Source organism: Chaetodon auriga, chromosome 19 (assembly GCF_051107435.1).
Source record: "Chaetodon auriga isolate fChaAug3 chromosome 19, fChaAug3.hap1, whole genome shotgun sequence".
Lineage (NCBI taxonomy): Eukaryota > Metazoa > Chordata > Actinopteri > Chaetodontiformes > Chaetodontidae > Chaetodon > Chaetodon auriga.
The window spans coordinates 10,900,565-10,924,763 of record NC_135092.1 but is presented as its reverse complement, the minus strand read 5'-3'; the positions used below and the strand labels follow the sequence as shown (position 1 = coordinate 10,924,763).

The following is a 24,199-nucleotide window of genomic DNA, read 5'->3' as shown; positions in this document are numbered from 1 at the left end:
GTGGGAGTCAGATCAAGGAGAATTAATCTCAAAGAAGATCAGCGAGGGGATATTGTGCTAGAAATGAAGCGGAAGACGACAAAAAAGGAGTAAAATGAGAAGAACAGATGAAATATGCAGAAGAGGAGCATACGTGGAGCAGCAGGAGGAGGGTGATGGGGCAGAAATGGTGATGAAAAAGGAGAATGAGGAAGCAGGGGCAGCTAAAGGCGGAGAGTGTCATCACCTTGCCGTTCTTGTTGTATAGTCTGAGGGGCATGCTCGGAGACGTCAGCAGGAGCAGAGACTCCTGCTCAGACAGCTTCTTCCTGAGACGGTCGATGACTTTTGAACCCTTGTTGGCTCTCTGAAATCACAGATGTAAAAAAAGCTTAACTGTAAGAGCATGTTTGTGTGGGAGACTCTGCCTTGATCACCTCACGTTAATGGGATCCAATAAGTCATATGAAAGTTTGTTCCTGAATGGGTTTTTGTGAAACAGTGTGCATCCACGCTACCTTCTCTCTCTGCATCTCACTGCGGAGGTGTGAGATCTTGACCTTCATGGCGTCGAGCTCTTCATCGGGGACCTGGGGGATGGTAAGTGGCTCAGTCTCCTCGGGGCCCTGGAAGGTCAGCTCTGTCAGGGGGATGTACCACTTACTGTCATACTGCTGGTTTTTACTGCAGGGAGGAGGAGGAGGTGTGAAAGGAGGAGAGGGGAGATGAAGATGGGTAAAAGATGTGGATGAATGTGGGAAGGAGACAGTGGAAAGGGGAGTAAAATTAGAAAATTAGACACTGTTAATTATGAAACAGCATCAGCAGGATTTTAAGAAAAATCTTATTATAGTTTAACTTGAAACTTGAACTTGAAAACTCGAATGAATGTTGGATGATGATGTTTTTCACTATTCAATACTTTCACGAATATTTTTACAGATCTCAAGTCTCAGAAGTCTCATTTACAGCGAGACCTTAACCGAGAAAATAAAAGCCCATTTGAGCAAAATGAACGTTTCTTACCCTCCGATCTGTTTCTTCAGCTTGGCGCAGAGCAGCAGATCAGTGAAGAGAAAGACGTGACGCAGCTTCCTCGCTCCCTCCACCAACTCCACCATGAAACTGTCCCTCAGAAGCTGGCGGCTCTGCGGCAACAACAGACAACGGCGGTGAGTCGGGAATTAGCACATTAAACTGCTGGTGTCAGTATTTCCACATGGTTGGCTGGTGGAATAAGCTTTGAAACTGTGCGTATCAATGGAACTTAAGCTTATGAATATTCTTTTTAATATAGCAGTCTGTATTATGGAGGAAACAGCTTCTTATCACATGGTATAATATCAGTAATCAGGCCAATTCTGTCAGTCATATTAACAAATCTGTTACAACTTGGAGACAGGAAACTGAGTCTTTGCATATGAGCTGCATCTCAGAGATTTATCCCTTCTCCTCTCTTCCCACTTCCCTGTTTCCTTTTTTACCAGTAAGAAACTTGAAGAACACGAGGCAAAGAGCAGAGCGGAGGAGAGAGAGGAGTTTAGTTTAACCTGCTGCTTCATCATCAAAAATGTCCGCTTTATTCAATCATCGAAGCTCATCTGCTCAATATCAAGCAAATTATTACCCAAAAGTTTGGAGGGTTTTGCATCAACTGCATTGATTCAACTGATTGCCTGGTTCATTCTTTTGTCACGTTCTGGCATAATCATCTATTTCTAGGACACAGAGGAATGAATGACGTAGCGTTAAAGAAGGACCAGCGTTATTTGGAGCTCTGGGACTCATCACTGATGTCAGACTATGTAATGAGATGTGTACTACTGCCATCTGCCAAAAGGGGGCAGTGATGTCATTGTACAAATAAGAAAACACATTTACAAGAATGGACTGGAAACAAGACAAGGGAGCACACATGTCAAACCACAACTCAATAGTAAACGGTTCACTTTCACATGCTCTTAACCTTGGTTTTACATGTGGTGCAGGGTGTGAAACGGTTAGACAGGAGAGGTTTACTGTGAAAGAGAAAGAGAGAGAATGAAATGAAATGTTGTCTTTGGACTCAGCAGGCAAACACAGCAGGTAGGATCTAGCAGGGAAGGGACCTTGAAAACACATAATGTAGTTCATGTTTGCCCTTGCTTTCATTCTTTTGATTGCACAAATGAGAATTTGAGTGAATGGCTGGAAAATGAGGTGTCTGCTTACTTTTGAAATATTTGGCAAGTTTCAAGCTGATTTCAACTTCTTTGCTTGGGATATTTAGCTTAACTGTACCAATTTATCTGAAGTAAATGCCTAATATTTTGTTTCAATTACAAGTACTTCAGTGAGGTCAAACTTTTGCAAAGATATGTCCGAATTACAACATTAACAATTGAGCAGTGCTAGCTGACTACACTTGAAGTCCAGGTTTCGTTCTCAATAAGAAACGATGACAAGAGAAACTGCAGTTTATGCACTAAAACTTTACAAATATGCAGACATGAAGGATGAAGTCCATCTCCTGCTGCTCTCCAAGCCAAGCAAACCAGAAAGTTGATCTGCTCAACGAGAATCTGCTTAAAACTTTTATTATAAAAAAACGTATTTTGCCTGTCTTCCTCCTCTCTTCCACGTTTCAGGGGCCACACAAGCCGCCCCCCCCCATCCCCTGAAACCGAGCCACCCTTACAACACCCTGGCAGCAAGGCCATAAAGCGTGACATCACACTTGTTCAGAGCCAATCACATCCTTATCTTCATTCTCTTTGCCCTCCTCCTGCTTCCCCCCTCCATCAGGACCACACAGTTACCGTCACCGCCAGAACACACTGAAGTGGAGCCGATGCTCATGTAGCAAAGGTCTAAGTACATTACAAAAACTGACTGGACATCTGCTGGCAAGGTGCAGGATCGTGCTGTGTCACTCGACGTCGTTGATGCACGACGGAGAGGATGAGGCGAGGGTGACAGAGACAGAGAGAGCAAGAGGGAAAGTGAAAGAAATGAAACAGAAAGTAAATGGCTGAAAGCGAACGGAGGGGAAGAGCTAGCAGAGAGACAGAGTAGCTCCCAGTGGAATACATGTCATGCCGCAGTTTCTTACTGTATGTACCAAACCATGTGACACAGCACCAGAGCAGCTCCACTGCTCACTGCAGTGATCCGCTGCTAAAGCATTTTCTCACACACATGCGAGCACTCATGAAGATCCTACTGTACGGGAGACTACGATCATGTCCTAATCCCTGAAATAAGGTTCTCATGTAGAAGTCTAATTCCCACTGGTGGATGCAATTATTCGTTACCAGCTAGATAATGAAGCCTGCAATGATGATGGCCTGTGATGGATAACTTCCAGATGAGTCGCTCACGTTCGATCTGGCATTTTTCTCTAGTGACAGCTGGGATGCCACGTCTGTCAGAACAACTCACTCCTTCCTCTTTCCTGTGGTCCTGATATTATTTCCTGATCCAGTTTGTGCTGTAATGAGTGTCTGGTGAGTATCTACTGTACATGTTCATCCTTCAGTCTCCATCTTTGTGTCTTGGAACTTTGATCCAAAGAGAAAGGCACATCTATGAAGTCCTTCCACATGTAATGTAATCCCCCTGAGGATATTTTCTAACTAGAATATAAAACAAGGCTCCCTCTCTTGCCTTACTTCTGTCAGTCTACATGCTGTCATGTCAGTCTATATTTAGGATGTGTACTGTACAGTAGTTCGAGTGAGACATTGGTCACACTGATAGCTTAGTTTTGGCATATTACTCACATAAAACCTTAAACTGAAGGTATGAGGAATACTGGATCTTAAGGTATACTGTGAAGCTATACAGCACAGGCATATTAAAAGCACCACACACCATCAGTGGACAGGTTTAAAGGGCATTTAATTCTTTGCCAACTACATACAGTATGTATAAGGACTACATCTTCACACGTAAAATATGAAAACATATTTATAGAAACAAGACTACAGTCATGCCAGCAGCTCTGTGAGGATGTACTTTGGCACAGCGGAGCTTTGAGCTGAATGCTAACGTCGGCACGCTAACATGCTCCTCATGACAATGCTAACATGCTGGTGTTAAGCAGTTGTAATGTTTATCACGTTCACAATCTTAGTTTAGGTTGCTTGCGTGCTAGCATTTGCTAATTAGCACTGAACACAATCATGGAAGTCATTAGGATTCCTTGTTTAGACATCAAGGATATATGTGCTAAATTTTAATGCCTGAGACAGAAAGCTAGATCCTCTCTCTGAGTTGCAGACTTGCACTACTGCCACACATAGGACTCCTGTTGTACAGCTTTGTCATTTTCATACTGAACTGCTTCTTCCCTGTGCAGCAGTAATGTAGCGTGGCACTGTGGTATCTCTCTACATCACAGCTGGCTGTGGTTACAACAACAACCGACCTCACCTGACCACACCTAGCTGTGATGTTGGATGTGGTCTGTGGGTTGAAAGGTACACTGTAAGTCTGTGAACCTCAGAGGCCAGAGCAGCCATGTTTGCCCTGCTTCCAAAATCTAGCGTGGAGTGACTCTTAATTACTTAATTACTTCTTTCTCTGTGTATATCACAATGTGGCTTTGGAAGTGACACTGTTGTCAAAAAAGCTAAAATCTCCTGTGATAATCATGATGAGTCAGCAGTAAATTCTTATACTGGACTAGATTAGAGATAGATTAGATGATTGGATTATTAAACAACAAGTACAACAATAGATTAGATTGGATTACTCTACAGAAACTGATGAACTACTAATGCTGACTCGTGCAGATTGAAATGAAGGCTCAGCAGAATTGTCATAAACAGGAGCTACTAGATTTGTCCGAAGGTGAGTGAACTCGACTTGAAGTGACCCACGGAGAAACTACATTTCCCATCAAGCCACAGTGATAATCCTATCCTCCACTGATCTCATGATAAAGAGATAAAATAAAGGGAAGGATAACAGCTAGATTAGGGATTTACAGGCTTCTAACTGTGTTGGAGTGAATGGGAATCATGTGGAGGGATAAAGCATCTGTTTAACCTGCACAGTCAGAACACACTCACACAATGCCTGTGGGTACTTTTTCCTCATTTAATTAGGCTTCATTGTTCTAGATGCAGACACATATTCCACTTTAGGCTCATTCCTACATACGTCAGTAATCTGATGAATTTCAAAATGCGCTCATGCTGCTGCTTTGCTCTGCTACTAAGGAAAAGACATTAGCAAAACCAGCTGTCTCAGCATCACATGACGTTTTCATAATGTTGAACAGCCACCGTTCCTCCATTTCTCATAATAGCTGACCAGAACATCAGCGACACGGATGTGGAAGGAGAGCGACGTGAGGCAGAGCACACTGACAGCACAGAACGCAGATTAAATATTGACCATTTCCTCGCTGAGAGCGCGTACGAGAGTAATGGCATGAATCTACAAAAGATCCGTGCTTATATTTAGAATACACGCTTGAAGGGGCATCTCTGCGCTTGTGTGTGTGTTGCGCAGTTGTGTATGTGTGACACAATGTGTGTACATGAGGACGTGTTTGTGTAATGACAGAGGGAAAGGAAGGCGTGCAGACAGATGAAAGCGGTGTAGATGAGTGTGTGTATTTCTAGTCGAAATACACACACTGGCATATCGTTCCCACAGCCAAACAAAGCGGAACGAGGAGGTGAATTGAGATTTAGGCAGCGCCATCATTTGCATTTTAATTAAGCGGCTTCTGTTTGTCCCCTCCCCTCATCTGGTCGGGCCAGGGCCTCTGGGGGCCACTTGGGCTGCTTTGCTCCCGCATGCCTCCACTGAAGAAACCACAGGTTACTCGCTAGTGTGTACACATGGAGGGTAATCGCTCCCTCTATCATCTACATTTCAGGTCTGATCATACACATGTCCTCTTTCCTATTCGATTACTTGTGTGATCTGCCTCTTCTAATAGCCACCAATCAATTGAATGGTGGAAAAAAGACTGCTGATTGCTGCAGGGAGCTCAATATTTAAGCTTTTCTGTCATGTTGTGTTGCAAAAAACCTTAAATCATCAGTGTTAAATTAGCTCTAATATTTATCATGTCCCTTTGACATTTCTGATTGCAGTAACTGCAGAGTGCTGCGTGCAGCCAAGCAACACTTGTAAATGAACAACAAAGCAAGAGCAAAATGAACACATATTACTTCTGTAAAATGCGTGAACCCTCCGTCACTACTGCATAAATTAGACAATTGTCATTGTCCACACAAATCCTCCAATTTGTGTTGACATCATGTGAACAAAGGATAATGAGGGACACCTTTAATGAGTTAAATCAACGGTGCGATCAAAGGCCTGAGTCCCCCTTTGGACATCTGAAGTGCACATTCAAACCTGCTAACACAGACGACTGCTGTGATGGTTTTATGTGATTACAGGTATTAAAACAGCGTGACAACCGGATCTTCTCTACTAGAAGTGATCTAAGATTTCTGAGCCTTTTAAGCACCGTCCTCCTCAGAGCAGCTTCTCAACTTTCCACGGTCTTTTGATGGCTGAAGTGAGTTATACGTTGCAGCTCAGTCAGAGAAATGCAGACAAAAACCTCAGGCCTATTGTATGCTCTGTCTCGGGTAAGGTACGATATAATGAGCCCCATCGATTTCCATGTGCTGCTTTCATGTATCCACAATAAATATTTGATGACTGGTGTGGAGGTCTGGACAGACTGGGATGGAACTGGGGCCTGCGGGGATAGGAGGGACGTATGTGAGTGTGTGTGTGTCTGTCTGGATGTGTGTATATGTTCAAAGGCAAACAAGGGAAAGAGAGAGTGGAAAGTGTGTGTTTACGTGTGAGCGTGTGTGTGGAAAGGGTGCGGTAATGACCCCCCTGTGAGCAGGAGGAGGAGCTGGCTCAGCCTCTTTGCTCGTTCGCTCCCACCCTCAATTTATGAATAATTAACTTGGAATCTGCCAGTCAGAGTGGACTGGTGGCTCATTACAAGGCATTATGTACGGCAGTGTCACGCAAGCTATCAATCAAGAGGCATCCATTCATGTGTGTCAAGTCATCTCTCCGGGGATGAGAGCGACAGTGGGGGGTAGATTGTGAGTATGTGTGTGTGTGTGCGTGTGTGCGCGTTAGGGGGGATGGAGGGATGGGAAGCCACAAGAGAGACGCAGAGCAAACAGAGAATCACCCTCAACTAGGCAAACCTGGTGTGACCATATAAGGTCATGGGCTCTGCTTCAGGCTGCAGATTGGCGGCCCCTGTGCAGCATTCATTTTGCACTGACTTCAAGGTCATTTAGAGGGTGGGGTCATGATGTCATCGTGCTCAACATCAGAGCTGGAAAAAGTCAAACTGATGAAGAGATGACTACTATCTACAACCTTGATTCCAAAAAAGCCGTGCACAACATAAATAAAGCAGAATGTGATAACCTGCTGATTCTTTTTGACATATGCTCAACCAAAAATAGTGCAAAGACAATATATTTCCTGTTTCCCCTCTTCAACTTTGATTGATTTTTATAAATATCTGCTTATTGTGAATTTGATGGCAGCAACACGTTTCACACAAGTTGGGTCAGGAGCAACTAAAGACTGGCAAAGTTGAGGAATGCTCCAAAAACACCTGTTTGGAACCTTCCACAGGTAAACAGGTTCAGGGATAACAGGTGATAGTATCATGATTGGGTATGAAAGGAGCATCCGGGAAAGGCTCAGTCATTCACAAGCAAGGATGGAGCGAGGTTCACCACTGTGTGACACATGATTGTAAGAAGGATATTACTATATGAGCTCAGGAACACTTCGTGAAACTGTTGTCGGCAAACACAGTTTGTTTGCAAAAACTGAGTAGAATTGAATATGAGTGAACAGAAATGACCTCTGAACACTCACCTCTCCCTTCTTGACAGTCATAGACTGGCGTCGGGGCGTCGTCTCCTCGTTGATGCTGGACAGGAAGTTCTGGGAGATCCGCAAGGCATCCTGCAGAAGCGGGTGGTCCGGGTGGCTGGTGGGGGTGTGTTTGAGCAAGTCCTGGAGTACAGCAGTAGACGGAGAGATATTAATTTTCAAAAGCAAAAATGCCCAAGTAAAAGAACAAACAAAAGAACAAAATTAAGACATGTCGGCGCTCACTCTCACTTACATGAAGCACCAATGTGCTGCGAGTCACTCTGTCCACCGGTTTATAAAGCAAAGCTGCACATGAAAAAAGAGAGAAAACAGACTGACATGTTTATATGTCTGAATTACAATAATATGCCATGCATAAATGTTTCTGTAATACTTGAGTAGAATTAAGTAAAAACTAGCATGACTGACCCTCTAGAGAGTTCTTGGCCGTCTGGTCCTTAGAGTCTTTGGGACTCCTCACCTTCAGGTTCTGTTTGGAGACAAAAGGCAGGTTCAAAGTGGAGAAGCCTTTTACAAAGACCCTTAAATACCAGTTCATTACAGTTAAACGATTTGAAAACATAGTGGTATTATCTTTGCCCCAGCACTGAGGTCACCCACTTCCAAATTAATTATGCCATCCTCAGCAGCCTTTCGCCTCACCATCTTGCTCAGATGGCTCAGAGTCATGCATCATTACTTAGGCCATTAACAACCCTCAATGATGAATTCCCCATCCTGCATGTAGACAACCAGCTTCGACGCTAACTGGTAGACCTCATAAAACACAGACGAAGACTGATGGTGGATCAGAGAGCGCCACATGCTTGAAAAAATACAGGAAGAAAGTGTAGGAAGAGGAGTTTGCCATCTGACTGAGCGTACTCAGCTCAAAACTGGACTGATGAGACGTTCTTTTTAAAAAGGCTGCATTTGAAGATTGTGGCTGATGGACAAACTGAAAAATCCCCAAATTTCCAACCTTATCAAATATAACACTGTCGGGAATCCAGATTACTAATTTTTTTGTTATATCAGCCTTCAAAACTAGATTCCAGGCATGAGAGTAAGTGTGTTCAGACCTAGTTTGTGATAAAAGAAATACCCTAACCCTTGAAGCTGAAATTTGTGTTTGGGGAAAATTTATTACGCTGTCGAGGCTCATCTGCAGTCTGTGTTCTGAGCTCATAGTTTCCTGGTCAGTGATGAGAATGAGACCACAACGACAGAAATTACCAACAACCATCCTCTGCATCGCCCCATTTAGCTGATGTGCACGCACGCGCACGTACACAAACCAAAAGTCTACACATGGACACACACATACACAAGTTTGCCTCCGGCTGCATTTGTGCAGAAATATTCAGAAGGACATTGAAATTTAAATGCAGGGAAATGATAAAAGCTGCGTGGGTGAATAATAGGAGAGCGTTTTGCAAGTACAGTACATCAGAGACAAAAGTGTATGCAGCCTCAAAACACACTCTTTCTATACCACACCTCTCAGAAACAGTCCATTTCCCTAATAACACACAATTGAACAGTCTGTTGTAAGTCGATTGCTTTCTTTGTCATTTTTGTGGGACTAGATAACACTGCCTCTCTCTCTCACAAGCTGTCCAGCTGCAGCAGCAGCAGCCGGATGGATGCATTTTTTTTTAAATGCACGGTATGTAATTTCTGCTGCTGCGGGTCTCAATCAAAACAATGAAAACAAAAGATGTAGTCAAGGAGCAGCGTGGGATCGTGGGAGTTGTTCATTGTTAAACAACCGTCACCGCAAATTAAAGTCTATCTGGCGTGACTCGGGCCGAAATGCTCATGGACGAGGTGATGTGTTAAACATTATAATGCAGAAATGTTCCATGTTGTGTGTTTAACATCATCCTGGAATAAGAGGAATCACAGGAACCTCACTAGAGAGCTACATGTGTTATAGTAGTAACACATTGTGCAGCCGGTACACAAAGTTTATACTGTATTCTAACAAAAGCGCGTGTAGGAGGAGGATATCGCCAACCATACACTCATCTTGTAGAGGAAAGGCGGAATTATGGGAGTTCAATTTAGTGCAATGTTGGCAAAAATCACTCCTGTGATGAATACTCAACCCAGCCTGTACTTACTTTCAGTGAAGTTAGATACAGCATGCATCAAACAAAGAACAACTTGTGAAACCCAATTGGATAATTTGCTGGTATGCAGGGGGTCAAGTGTCTGACTGACTGATTTTACACGTGATCTCATAGTTGAGAGATCACAGCTTCAACCGCTGCAGCAGCTCCGAGACAGAAGCTGAACCAATAAGCATTTACATTATCAATTTCTTCTTGAAATTATTAGCATTTCTATACCTGCTTGGTGCTCTTATCCGTCCTCTCCTCTCTCCTTCTTACCTCAGAGATTTCAGCAAACTGTGTGTTAGCCTGGCAGCACTTCTCTGCCGTCTCCACAGCCAGCTCATAGTTGTCCACAAAAGCTCTGTAAACTCCGAGCTGGCTGGCCTGATGCACAGAAAGAGAAAGACACAGAGGGGGACAAATTTTAATGAACAGATTAGACAAGTTGAAATGTTTGTGTTCTTCCTACAATCCATCCTTTAAATCCAAATACAAATGATAACACAGTGACAGAAAACTCTAAGTAAGCTTCTGTGCAGGAGAAATGAACAGCATGCTCTCAGACAGACCAGTAAAAGCAATGAAACACACAAAACAGCCTTTCAGTCAGAGGCTCAGACACATGCATACACACTCAGAAGTCCTCTTCACTACTTCTTTGTCTTAACATCCGTCACTTCATCAACTTTACAGCAGCATATTGTAGCTCTTGACAGTCTGTCAGTGCAGATGTCTGAACTGTGTTATTATAAAGCCTCTATTTTAAGGAATGAACGTGACTGTGAAAACGCTGGCGAGTATTGGTCAGTTTCTATAAAGTCGGAACAGTGGCATCGGAAATACTAGACATCACAAACGGACAAATCGGTGACATAAAGTCCACCTCAACCTTCTCAGCGTCACTTTGCAAATGCTAAATTGTAATAATGGGATGGATAATCCTTGAAATGTCATATCTGAGACAGGAGATTCGGTCCAGTCAGCTGTGTGCGAGAGACTGCGTGTGACTCGCAGACACGGATCATGGTCACAACAGCAACAACAGAAACCACGGTGCGCTCCTCGTAGCCGGGCGCGTTGCCGTGGCAACCAGCGAGCCCTGCACTGTGCCGGGGTGAGTAATTAATGATTGGTGTAACGGAGGCTATGAAAGCACATTTAGGAAGCCTGATGGCTGAATAAAACTCGCACCGAACGCTGCCTGCCAGCGCCGCGATCCATCTCGGCGGCGAACAAAAGGACAATCAATTCTCCTGAACAAAAGCCAAAGGAGGAGAGAGTACAGTGGAGACGGGCTTTGTGTGCAACGTCGAGAATCGGACGCACACACACACACACACACGTACAGCTCTAAAAAGAATACCCCAGAAAATCTTACCACAGTGTATTTAGCGAGCTCATTGAACATGAAATGCTACCTTTAAAGGTCCTCATGACCTGGCTTATTGCTCTTTTTCAGACCTAGTAGCTCCACATGAGCTTCAGGAATTTGGGCAGACATTTTTTGTCCCTTCCAGAGACCAGGCCTAAAGGGTAATTCATCTTTATTACAACTCAGGTCTCAATTTCGCAACATTTCTATCTCCTATTTACTCATTGCTGAGATCTGGGAATATGACAACAGTGCAGAAATCTGAAATGAGCAGTCAGAAGATCAGACAGTTTCGCCAGATCAGCTGAACCACTTTATCTGGAGGTCAAACCAAAAAAAGTGCGCCTGAAAGAAGTTGATAATAATCCCTCATTGCACAGGAAAACTCTGCATGCACAACTACGGTAAGTACACTTGGTCAAAGCTGAAACAGGAAGCAGGTTTGTAAACTGATGGATGTATACAATGAACAGTTTGGGCTTTTACTTTATTTCAAATCTGACACAGTTTAATGTATTTTACTTAACTATACATCCCTCCAACGTTTTTATTATTGTGTTAAGTTGTTGCCTTGTGTGAAGCACTTTATGATAAGTTTTCTGTAAGAAGTGCTCCACAAATAAAGGACTATGACACATCTGGAAGCCAATAACTATTCTTGTCTCACACTGACCTCATTCACCCAGCTTACATCCTATTTTCAGGCATGACCTCTTTAACATGCCCTGATCTTTGTGGTCATGGCGAGATTCAATTCTGGCAAGAATGTGAAGTCCCGAGTTTCCTAAACATCGTTTGCACTTATTATGTTATCAGTGGCAGCTACAACATGTGTATGTGTGGTAGATCTAAAAAAAAAAAAGAAGTACAAAACAGAGGCTCAGCTGAGTGAAATCAGTGCCTCCATGGTTAACAAATAATTGTTCTTTTCTGTGCCTTTCAAGTACTCACTCATACATTTCAAGCAACAAAATAGCTCCAAAATGGATCTATAGTGTTTTGCACATACGGCACATCTGCACACTGGGAAGAAGTAAAATGGAGGAGGGCGAGGAGTAAAGCAATTTTCACAATCCTGCAATCCTGTGTCCTGCCCTGGGCCACACAATCTGCACCACAGCGGAGGCCATTCAGAGCGTGACAGTTTGACTGTGGAGAGAACAGAGAGCCTGAATGTCTGCCAGCCACATCCACACTACGCCGTGAAGGCTTACCGAGCGTACGGCTGCAGTGTCATAGCAGAAAATGGCTTTGGGTGATGAAAGAAACTGCTCGGGTGTTTGGATTTCTCAGTTCAGGATTTGTCGTGTGTGAGAGCATGGGTGTGTAATCCACAGCAGAAAACAACATTAAGAAAACAGACTCATGACAGACTACGGCCATTATGCAGTATGAGAGGGCTGGATTTAGCCACTTGGTTTGTGAGCTCTAACAGCATGAAATATTTTCTTTCACAGGGAAGAAGCACCGCTTTGTCTCCGATGATGATATATTGATATGAAGAGACAGAAATAGAAAGGTTAAGACCTTTCATTTGCCAGTGAATTAAAGAGTCTATAAGCAGCTGTGAAGAGGTGCTTTGTGCTCAATGCTAACATCAGCATGCTAACATGTTCACAATGACAATCCTAACATGCTGATATTTAGAAAGTAATGTTTAACAGCTTAGCTTGTTAGTATGTTAACACTTCAATTAGAAGCTGACAGACATGGGGCGTGTACCATCTCACAGCTGTTGAAAGTTTTCATGCAAAACCTCATGGTGGTGCGAGACACAAATCAGAGAACCTCAAAAGTCAGTCATCTAGGCAGTTAGCATCTCATGCCACGCCATATGCAGGGTCAATTTCTCACGTCTGATTTATCCTAAACCTGATTTTGGTGGGTGTTTGTGATAAAATGGGACAAATCTTACGCAAACATCAAGACAGCTGAGAGAGAGGCTGGCTCTCCACATCGAGGATGTTTCAGCAAAGGAGAGCAAACGTCAGTCAATCAAAGAAAATGTCCCACATCCACACAACGCTGTGATTCAGACGGCATTCATCTTTTTGGCGTGCAAAGCAGGCCAGACAAGCAGATGTTGACTATCCCTCAACACACACTGAACACACTCACTCACAGCTGCCGCCTCAGAGAAACTTCACTACAAAAATTCTTCAGCAGAGCGAAGAACGATTTGCTGCGTGAGGCCAAAGGAAAGATAAAGAGGTATTCTTCTCCTTCTCTAAATTCATAGAATCAGGCTTCTTTTGGTCCTCCATCTCTGAAGAGCAACATTCAAAGTTTATCAGTTCGCCTGTCTGTCTTCATGGTGTAAAACCTTCCCTTTGCCGCAGTGCTTGAAGTGTGTGTTCAGGAAGAGCGGAGGCATGAGTGTGATTTAGCCCTATTTTCAGCCTTCAAACACTTCTCTCTGACACTCATGCTCATAACCTGTCAGTGACGCTTCGCCTCTTCCTCTTTTCTCTCCGTCTCTCGCCTTCCTTGTTCTGATGTTTCATGATTCTTAAGCTCTGCTCCCCTCACAGATTTCAGAGTCATGGTGAGACAGCTCTATCAGGGTTGCAGCAGCCTAAATCTACTTTCCTACCCGACTCTCATCCTCTCTCAAGCTTCCCTCCCCTACTCCTCGCCTGTATCACCTCCTCGACTCCCATCTAATCTCTCCCTCCCTCCCTCGCCACCTCCTAACAGAACGGCTGTCATGTAGCATTCTTCCTTTTTTTCCCTTTTTGTAGGCTCAGCGTCTTCTCCTCCTGACTTCTATTAACTACTGTCTGGAGAGAGGGAAGGAATGGGGTGGAAACTGTGCATGCGTGTCTGTGTGTGTGCATGAGCGCACTAGTGTGTGTGTGTGTGTGTGTGTATACAGTGTAAACATGTGTGCGTGCATGTTAGGGAGAAAGAGCAGCAGGCTCCAGATTGTGGAGGGTGATAGAAAAAGCGTAAATACAGAGTGTGAAAAAACTGCCTTTGTCAGGTTGATGTAATGGTTGAGGCTGACAAAGAAGCGTGCGCTCACGTCTGCGTGAATATTCACTCCATCCTGCAGCTGAAGACAGACAAACTCAAGAGTGTGTTTCCTGTGTTGGTGTGGACTTGAGAGTGTCAGACTGTTAACTGCAGTGTTGCTCTCAAACACTGTAAACACTCTACAATCACTTTGCTCAGTATTTATTTTTTACCCCACATCAGAGCCGTGACATCACTTCTCTTTTGAGGCGTGGGGCAGTTCTGTTGGACGGGAGTCAACCGGGAAGCAGTTCTAAGGAAAACATGTATAAGAGAGCTCGTAAAGAAACTCTTTGGTGAAAAAGTAGTTTTTGGTGTTAGCCTCCTTGACAGTAAAAGATACAAATTAAATCCTAATTTCTTAGCTTGGCCCCAAGGGGAGCCTGCTGAGATGAGTTCATAGGAGTGTGTGTGCGTGTGTGTGTGAGTGAGTGAGAGAGAGAGAGAGAGAGAGAGAGAGAGAGCGAGAGAGAGAGAGAGAGCAAGAGAGAGGCTCCTATTTATAGCAGCTTCTTCGAGACACAAAGCACACAGTGCAGTGATGGCCTCAGCTGCCTGAGGCAGAAAGGCGGCATTGTGAAACATGGCTGCACCTCCCTCTGTGTGTGTGTGTGTGTGTGTGTGTGTGTGTGTGTGTGTGTGTGTGTGTGTATGCGTGTGTGTGCATATGTGTGTACATGTATGCATGAGTGAGTCTGGGGGGGCAGAGAGAGAGACAGGGAGAAGGAGGGAGACACTAGTGGGAGAGGAGCAGTATTTGGGAGAGAATTAACAAATGATTCATTGTGGGTTAATTGACCCATTGTGAAAATGATTAAATAGACCCAGTGTACATTTGTCCCCGACATCCTTGGCAGAAACTACTGGAGGGCAGAGAGAGAGCGAGAGCGAGCGGCTGTTGAGGAGGAAATAGAAACAAAAGCATGATTCAAATTCAATTTGTCCACATTTCTAATGATAAAGAAGACCATGGCTACAGAAATTGAATCTGCATTTTGTTTTATTGCTTTATCGAATTATGCTGGCAGATTCCACTTCTGAAAGCCTCCTGATCCAAGAAACGACATTACTGTGAGTAATGTCACTCTGGCACAGTGGTTTTGCTTTGGGTCCACGTCCATAAGGTCAGGAAACGTAGCTGTAGCACCCTGACTGTCTTTTCTGATACTGTCAACCCTTTTGGGTGCCCAGTGTTGTCACTCTGATTAAGGGTAACGTCAGGCAGTTACACCCAGGGACGTTTCTGCTGTCACGGGCACAGACACACAAGCCACAACCCCAAACGGCCCAACTCACTGACTAATATTTATCTTTTTCCTCACCAGTTTCTGGAAGAGGTCCCCAACTCTCTGGTGGTGGCTCCACTGCTGGACGCGGGGCAGAAGTCCGTCGTAGAACTCCCTGTGGATCTCGTAGAGCTCAGGCACTTTGAAGAAGATCGTTTCTATCTGGGCCACAGTGAGCACAGGCTGTGACGTCGTAGCTGCAGCCTTCAGAGGCTTCATGGGCTGAGAGGAACAAACAGTGGAGGTGACACATTGAGAGTTGCTTTTGCTCGGTGTAACTGTGTGAAGCACGTGTACTCAAATAAAAAAAACCCCATCAGGCCCGTTGCATGGATATAAAAATCTGATCTGCATCTGTGAAGTAAGGTCAAGTACTCTCAATCATATTATCTCAGTAGGAACAAAACATTGGCTGCATAAATAGGAAATACCATTGCTGCTGAAGGTTAGCAAACTTTAAACAGACATTACTGTGTTCTGTCTTCTAAATGGTTAAATTAATTTAAGCTCTTATGGCAAACATGCCAGCAAGCAGTTGCTGATTTACACATCCAGCTGATACAGAGCAACGTTAGCATTCGTTTGGAGATGTGTTTCTGGTCACCTGAAGGATATAAGGCCAATATCCACTCGTCTTTTCACTCTGTTTTGGTCTTTACCAACTCCTGAAAAGAATATGTAGCTCCAGCTAAATGCTCCACTATGATCTCCAGCTATTCAGTAACTATTAAAACAAAGTATGAAGAAAATTTTATAAAAAGTGCATACTGAATACTCAATTTACCAACCCAATAGCCTACTGATACTGTACAATATGGATATATGTAGTTTATGTGTGTGTGTGTGTGTGTGTGTGTGTGTGTGTGTGTGTGTGTTCTCACCAGCAGCAGTGCCTCCAGGTGACTGAGGTATGTTTCCTCTGTGGCCAAGATCCCGGACAGGACCCACTTCCTCATCTCCAAACCTTTTTCCAGGTCACATTCAGTCTGTAACAAACACACAGACATATAATAATGAAGTTAAAATAATATATCAGCGAGCCCACTGTTCTTTACTTGCTCTTTTCCATGTTTTTTGCTGAACTGTTTTCTCACTGGCACACATCATTTTGCGTCGGAGGGAGGAAGAACATTCAAACTATCACAGTATTTCCTTATATCAGCACCTCTAATATGACTTGTTTGTAAATGTCAAATTGAAGCTGAGTTGAGCCTGACGCTCCTGCAGGTTTGCCGTTGGTGAGCGCCACAGTTAGAACATCAAACGGCAACTACTGCACCTTCTAGAAATCTTTCCTGGTTGCCTCCCTGTTCCCCTCAGCCCAGTCAAAGCTCACAGAGGAGCACGGACATGAAAGAAAACAGAGAGACAGAGAGATTCCTCGGGCTGTCTTGTTTAACCACAAACTCTGAAATAACTCAAACAGGCAGGGTCTCCCATGGGACACAGACACACACACACACACACACACACGCGCACACACACACACACACACACACACACACACACACACACACACACACACACACACACACAGGCATGTCTCCATCACTTCAGAGGACTTTACATTTACTTTCACTGAGTTCTTGGAGACTTACCCTGACCCTAACCATAACTAATACTTTTCTAACCCTAACCCAAACGTAACCCGAGTCTTCACGCTAAAATGTAATGATTTATGTTATGGAGATTTGCATTGTCCCCCCAATGTGACTGTATAAGCAGATTTATGTCCCCACAACATGAGTAATACATGTCACACACACACACACACACACACACACACACACACACACACACACACACACACACACACACACGGTGAGCTCTGGTTGGGATGAGGAAGCATCTGGGCCCTAAGGCTATGAGGAGGAAGAGAGAGATAAAACAGGGAGGAAGGGTGAGAGAGAATGACAAAGAAAAAAGAGGAGAAGAAGAGATGGAGAAGGAGAGCAAGACCTTGCAGAAGAGAGAGAAAAGAAAGAGGGCACAATATCTGACATGAAGAGGGGGAGAGAAAGATAGAGTGAAAGTAGAGGGGAAGAATAGGAGCTAAAGGAGAGACATAATAATAATAAAAAAAAGCGACACACTGCACCATGTGTGTTAGCACAACGGCAGCAAAAGGCAGGAGTTCAGCTGGGAGTGACAAAGAAAGAGAAGAGACAAGAGAGTGAGGACAGCAAGGCCACAAGGAGGAAGAGGCAGAGATAGGCCATAGGAAGTGGAGGAAGAGTGATACAACGTGAGGAGAAACAGTATATCACTGCAGGAGGAGAGAGGAGGGCAAATGAAAGAGGGAGCATACTGTCGTCTCCTTTAACACGTGCAGTGTAATGCAGACGTCTCTGTCGTGCGTGAATGGGTGCAAGAGTTGAAAATGAAAATGTTCCTCTGAGTGAAATTCCTGGATCAAGAACGGTGAATGAAGTCCGGCCAATCAGGAGCTGTCATGTAAAGTGTGTAAGCACTCTGCGTGGGAATCTTATTGACACTACGCCATAATACTCGCATGTCTGTTTACACAGCAATCATACGGGTTCTACCCGTGAAAGGAGATGAAGGAAGGTGAGACTGCGCTCAAAATGGACAAAGTGATCTGGATTTGGATTTTGACTTCAGCTGACTCAGCCAGCTGGACTTAAGCTGTTAGAGGCCACCTTACCTCTTGAGACATTCAATAAATTACATGCGGTTTTGTGGATGAGTGTGTGTGCGTTGAGGCACAGGGTAACATCACAGAATGAGAGCCACAGAAGCGATATGAACTGAAGTGCATGTGTATTTAATTGTCTTTTTGTGAATATTTTGCTCTAGTCTTAAATTTTTATGTTTACCTTTTGAAGGATAGGTTCACATTTTTTCCTTTGAAACAGTTATTGGTCACAGTAAATGTTCCTCTTGTCCATACTGGCCGTGACAAGATCACTCCAGTGGAGGAGATAAGAACAAAATCCACCGTTCTGTGCAGAAATGCAGGGAAATGTCACAGCTGATTCGAGTTTGCAGGCTATTTTAAGATAGACTTGAAAAAGCATGAACCTATGCTTTCAGGTTTAACCTACTGATTATCTTTCAGGTTAATTAATCAATTGTTCAGTCATTAAAATGTCAGAACATAGTGAAAAATGCCTATTACAGTTTGCCTGAGCCCTCGGTAGTGTCTTAAAATGGTTTGGTTCGTCTAACAAGCATTCCTAAAGCCACATTTTATTTTTGTCACTGTCTGGTAAGCCACTTCTACACCTAAATATATCTACAGAGCAGAATTGACACACACGTATAAATATGCATGCTAAAAGGATGTACAGTATTCCTGCATATCTGTATTTGAGCATGTACTGTGAGACCCTGGATGTCTGTGGGTGTACATGCATGTATTTAAATGATGGGGTAAATGGGCCTGAAACCTGTTTCCATGGCCACTGCATAAGCAGATGCTAGCACAGGTCTAAGGGGACTGTTATGGGGTAGAAGATTATGAAACGCTGCAGGATTACTGTGGACTCCATTATATAGGAGTCCATTATCAGCACAGTTACTGCAGGGCGAGACTATTCATTAGCCTGTTAGCCAAAAACACCATTTAAGGGCCACAAGCACATCTTGCACACTGAAAATTTTCATTTAATTTAATCAATCTGAAGAAGACCCTACGCTGTACTTTGCTCCAGCCTCTTAGCCGCTAACACAGAGGATGTCATTGTGTAAAGGCTTCGAATGAGGAAAAGATGATGTTATTTAGGACTGAAACCTCCCTGCACTATAAATGAACCTGTGGATTGTTTTCATGAGTAATTATTTGGTCTATAAAATGTCAGAAAATTGTGAAAAATGTCTCCACATGCCCAGTTTTGTCTCATAAAACAGGGACAGGCAGCAAATCCTCATAAATGATGTGCTAGAACCAGGGAACAGGTGGGGTTTTTGCTCGAAAATGATGAAACTGAAATAATCTGTCTGTCATTCTACTAATTAATTAATCGACTGATCGTTGCAGTCCGACTGCATCTATTGATACAGTGTGGAAAAAATTTGAAGTGTATGCTTATTCTCCTCCTCTTCATCTGACTGCTTATCATTTCTTTAATAGTTAATACTACCACTGTATATTTTCTCTCTCTCTTTGTCTCTTTCGTAGGTGAAGGATGAAGGAATTGATTCTGACAGACATGTATTATGCATCGCACGGAGCTGTCTGGGGATCTGTTCTGTACATAACAATATCAGTTTCCCCTGAAAAAGCTCGACTTGCTCATTATGTACAGACTCTCTGACAACCAAAGCTGAAAAGTTTTCTCTTTCCATAATAAGGGTGCAAATACAAGGGTATTGGAGGTAAATAAGTAATGTAATTATGATTTATGATTGCTCTTGAATGGATTACACTGCACTGCAGCGGCTTTGAATCTGTCTGACTTTGCTGGCTCAAAAGGGAAAGCCTGGGGCAGCGATGGAGCCCCCTGAATTTTCGTGAATTAATGAAAAATGAATGAATCATTGCTGAGCTACAAGTATCGGCATGAGCTGTGCAACTTTCCCCTCACAGGATATGCCCGCTGGTAAAAGAACATGAGAAACATGAGGGTCCATTTGAAGCATCGAGATCATTCAAAGCAAATCACAAGGAGGAAAACTTTAACATTCAGCCATGTGAGTGAACGAGCAGAGGGGAGATGAGAGCCATAAAGTGTTTATTCATCGTTTCAGACCCCAGACGACTCCCCAAGGAAGTACCCACATCTCCAGACATATCATCTTTTATTCATCGCCGTGGCAACTAATGAGCCCGTCTCTGGGTTCAGACTAAAAGGGTGTCTGCTTGCATTTTGTGGCAATCAAAAAAAAGTAAAAAGAAAACACATTCTCCCTGCTTGGGGTCGGTGTGTGCAGGTTTTCACGCTCTGCGCGAGTCAAGGAAAGCAAACATCTCGCAGTTGAACCCACACTTAAACCCGTTCAGCTCGCACAACAGCCCTCAGCGACGGCTCTGCCTAACCTGATTTAGAAATTCAGATCTGCTTCTGATTTGTTTATGCACGGATAATGTTCGTGGGAGATACGAGTGAATCAATACAAACAGTGTTTATTTGACAAGCGCGCTGATGTAGCTCAGGAGGCGCAGATGGAAACTGAGCAGCAGTGACTGTAATAACATTATTCTCCATCTCTCTTTCGCTCTTTCCCATGGAGTGTAGGAGACTCATGCAAACATCCAGAGCCAGGTTTGGGAGGAGAGGAGTGAGCGGCAATGCGTGCCCTGTTCCACACTTTATTAACCCTTTTCAACTTTCATTTTTCATATTCTAATCTGTTTAGCATCCCGTTCTGCCACCCCTCGCTTTCTGAAATGTCTAATGTGATTGCTTCCTATCTCCACACGTCTGCTGCGTAATGGAGCTGTCTTAGAATTATCCTGTGCTGCGGGAGAAAATGCAAAATTACTTCTGGTAATTTAAGATGCACTTCAGCCAGATGTGATAAACATTGACAGAGTTGGTGTCTGCAGGGGTTTTTTTTGCATAGGATGCTGGCAATGCCGCATAACGCCTTGACTTTAATTGCGACGAAACAAGCTGTGCAATCAGTGAATGTTTGTGCCAGATGTGATAGATCATAAAAAGGGAGATTTGTATCTTTCCAAGCCTCCTAATCCACTGAGGTTGGTCATCTAGAAACTTAGTGCTGGCTAAGCAGGAAAAGAGATGACCTCCTCATCAGGTCATGGCCTCAGGGTGTGATGTCAGACAAGATGCAGGAGGAAAGAAAACGAGGAATTGTTTTAATATAAATTAGGGATTCACAGTGAGAGAACTGAAAACAGTCCTCAGAACTGGTATTTTAATGTCACAGAGCAGAACTTAACATGAAGCGTCAGAGGGAGTGGAGAATATAAGATATACAGTACAGGCCAGGGATGTAGCTATTATAAGATCAGTTAAGTTATTTTTACAGTGAGTGGAGCTCTCCCTGGTGCTTCGCTCCACCTTTCAACGCAGAAATTGGTCCATAATGAAAAGTGCAGGGAGCACAAAAGCCTCACAAACCAACTTTTCATATACTTTGCTTCATTTACTTTTCTATGGTATCACATCTGTAACACAAGCTACTGACACGTCCATCAAATATAGCTACTGATGTGACTCAGGCAGGTGTGAAATGTGTTAGATTGATGTCTGAATCCTGCGATACTGTCATTCAGCTGTCACACAGCATCACACAGCAGCTGAAACAATCAGTCCATCTTTAAATTAAGAGAGTGGTGTCGGCATTTATGTAAGTGGCACAGCAGGCCGTAGCTTTCAGTCGGGGTCTGACTGTCAGAGCATTTCTATTTTGAGTAACTCGATGTCCAAGACTTGATCCCCTCAGTGTCTGACTGAAGATGTCACCCTTGTGGTCAAGTATCATTATTGCAGGTCATTCACCATCTCTCTTTCTCCCTCATTTCTTGTCATCATCTCTATTATGAACAAATAAAGGCAATAAAAATAGCTAAAACAAGATGTTTCACTTGGAAAGAAAAGCTAATGAAGTGAGCTATGGCCCTTCTTGAGTGACCGCCTTGTATGTGTCACACAGTGCACGAGGATTGGTGATGAGTGCTTTTGCAAAATTGTTAAAAACCATTAAAAACCTCGTAGTTCAGCTGACTAACCCCCAACCCCCCCACCGCCCCCTACTTTTTCCCTCTTCAGTGCAGAGTGAAGATTATGAGACAACAAAAGCCACTGTGGAAAATTAAATCATCAATATTGCTGATGGTGATGACTCATCACAGTGACCTCACACAACCATCAGCTTCCACTGAGCCAATCAGAGCCCATCTGGGCTCTGACTCATCAATTAGAGAAGCGGACTGGGATGATATTTGCTGTCCAAGGGCAAACCAAGGACGACGGTAACTCCACTTTAATGGCAGTTATTGAAAGCCTGTCTGGCTGTGTGGACAATGCATTGTTTGGCTGAATAATATTGAACTGACCATCAGACGTTGCCTGTGCCAACCATAAACACACACCTAAAACACGTCAGTTTACTCAGCAAATCGTCTCCGATCTCGTCTGCCATAGATTTCTCATTCTGCTCCGAGAGAAGGGGATGTGTACACTGTGCACTCAGAAGAAAGCATCTGTGTGTGCATGCGTATAAATTAAAATCTGCGAGAGTTCCGAGCTCGCAGGTCAAAGGTTGGATGCAGTCAAGGGACTCATCATTTATTGGCAGGTTCAAGCCATCAATCACATTGACAGGCTCGCTCGCTCACCAGCTCAGACACTAAGCAAAGATTGAGGGGGCGGAGTAACTGATCCCGCTGCATGACCACTGATGCGATTACTTCCTCCAAGGGCACAGTGGAGAGAGGCAGTATTAGCCTATTACATTCTCCCATAATACCTCACTGTCCTAATCAAACATATGGCTCTACGTTCACCTCATATCTGCAAAACTATTGGAGCAAAAAATGTGTAACTGTGGCAATGACAATTAAAGAAAATTCTAAATAATAAAGAGAAAAAATATCAATAATTAAGAGAAAAGAGAAAAGATGTAGCCCAGAATAGACTGTGGTTGGAGCATCCATGTTCATTTTCATCTGCTGACACTGGGGTTGTGTGTGTGTGTGTGTGTGTGTTATGTGTGCCCTCTCCATGGTAACCTTTGAAGAGCACCAGACGTCATAGATCACTGGTTTTCTCTCCGCAGACAAGAAAAAGCAAAGGAGGGAGGGTAAGAGGATGAAGGCAGTGATGGGGTGATGGAGGTGATAGGTAATTCTGCCTAATACCCTGGATGAGAAAAAAGCCAGACTCTTAAGGGGGGATGAGTTTCTTCGCTGGATGGCTGCCTCTGGGGTTACGAGGCATGGCGATATTGTCCTTTATCAATCCTCTCAAACAGCGGATTTGATTCCTCATCAATTGACAGAGTTTGATGGAGCGGGATTGCTCTAAGAATAGATTAGCCCACTTCCTGCGCTGCATTGAGGTCAAAGGGTATAAGTGTTGCACCTATTGGCGCCGGTGTTTTTAAAGCTGTATATTCATGTGATATTATGCTTTGTGTGAGTAGGAAAAGAAAAATCCTCAACATGAAGATTGTTTTGAGTCCATTTCTGCAGCTGAGAAAAAAGAAAACTTGGCGATGGCCAACAGCAGGAGATGATGCACTGCGCTGGACGGCATACTGACCGACTTGGAGGACTCTAACGATCCAGAGGAGAGGGTGTCCCGACTGCTGCGGCTCTTGGAGCTGAGGTGCGGTGAAGACGATGGCGAGTCATCGATGTACGGCAGGATGTCGTGGTGCCTCCGCTGCTCCTCTGCGCGGTCTGCATCGTAGCCGTACGTGGGAGGGGTCCCGGTGAAATGACCATCTGCGACGGAACAAAACAAGAAGTTAGTGCCATCATTTGACGTGTTTTATAAAACATAACTAAAGGAAGCTTCAATCTGGCCAAAATCACACTACCCGTGCTTTTACTACGCACACTGGGTGGATTCGTGTCTTGCATTTGTTAGTTGGCCCCATGCTCACGGAGGGCTGTTAGA

At 43.9% G+C, this 24,199-nt stretch overlaps 1 protein-coding gene across 1 annotated transcript in view; it reads right to left on the bottom strand.

The window, feature by feature from the left end:
• The window catches only part of bcr (BCR activator of RhoGEF and GTPase), an 84,091-nt gene that overhangs the window by 12,483 nt on the left and 47,409 nt on the right, over nucleotides 1-24,199 (bottom strand). Inside the window, exons 2-11 of the mRNA XM_076758428.1 lie at nucleotides 23,840-24,024; nucleotides 16,529-16,633; nucleotides 15,684-15,869; nucleotides 10,251-10,358; nucleotides 8,284-8,344; nucleotides 8,108-8,160; nucleotides 7,855-7,995; nucleotides 1,006-1,127; nucleotides 498-663; nucleotides 227-346 (exon numbers count right to left, since the gene is read on the bottom strand). Of these exons, the coding sequence (XP_076614543.1) occupies nucleotides 227-346; nucleotides 498-663; nucleotides 1,006-1,127; nucleotides 7,855-7,995; nucleotides 8,108-8,160; nucleotides 8,284-8,344; nucleotides 10,251-10,358; nucleotides 15,684-15,869; nucleotides 16,529-16,633; nucleotides 23,840-24,024 (1,247 nt within the window). The remainder of the gene's footprint in view (nucleotides 1-226; nucleotides 347-497; nucleotides 664-1,005; nucleotides 1,128-7,854; nucleotides 7,996-8,107; nucleotides 8,161-8,283; nucleotides 8,345-10,250; nucleotides 10,359-15,683; nucleotides 15,870-16,528; nucleotides 16,634-23,839; nucleotides 24,025-24,199) is intronic.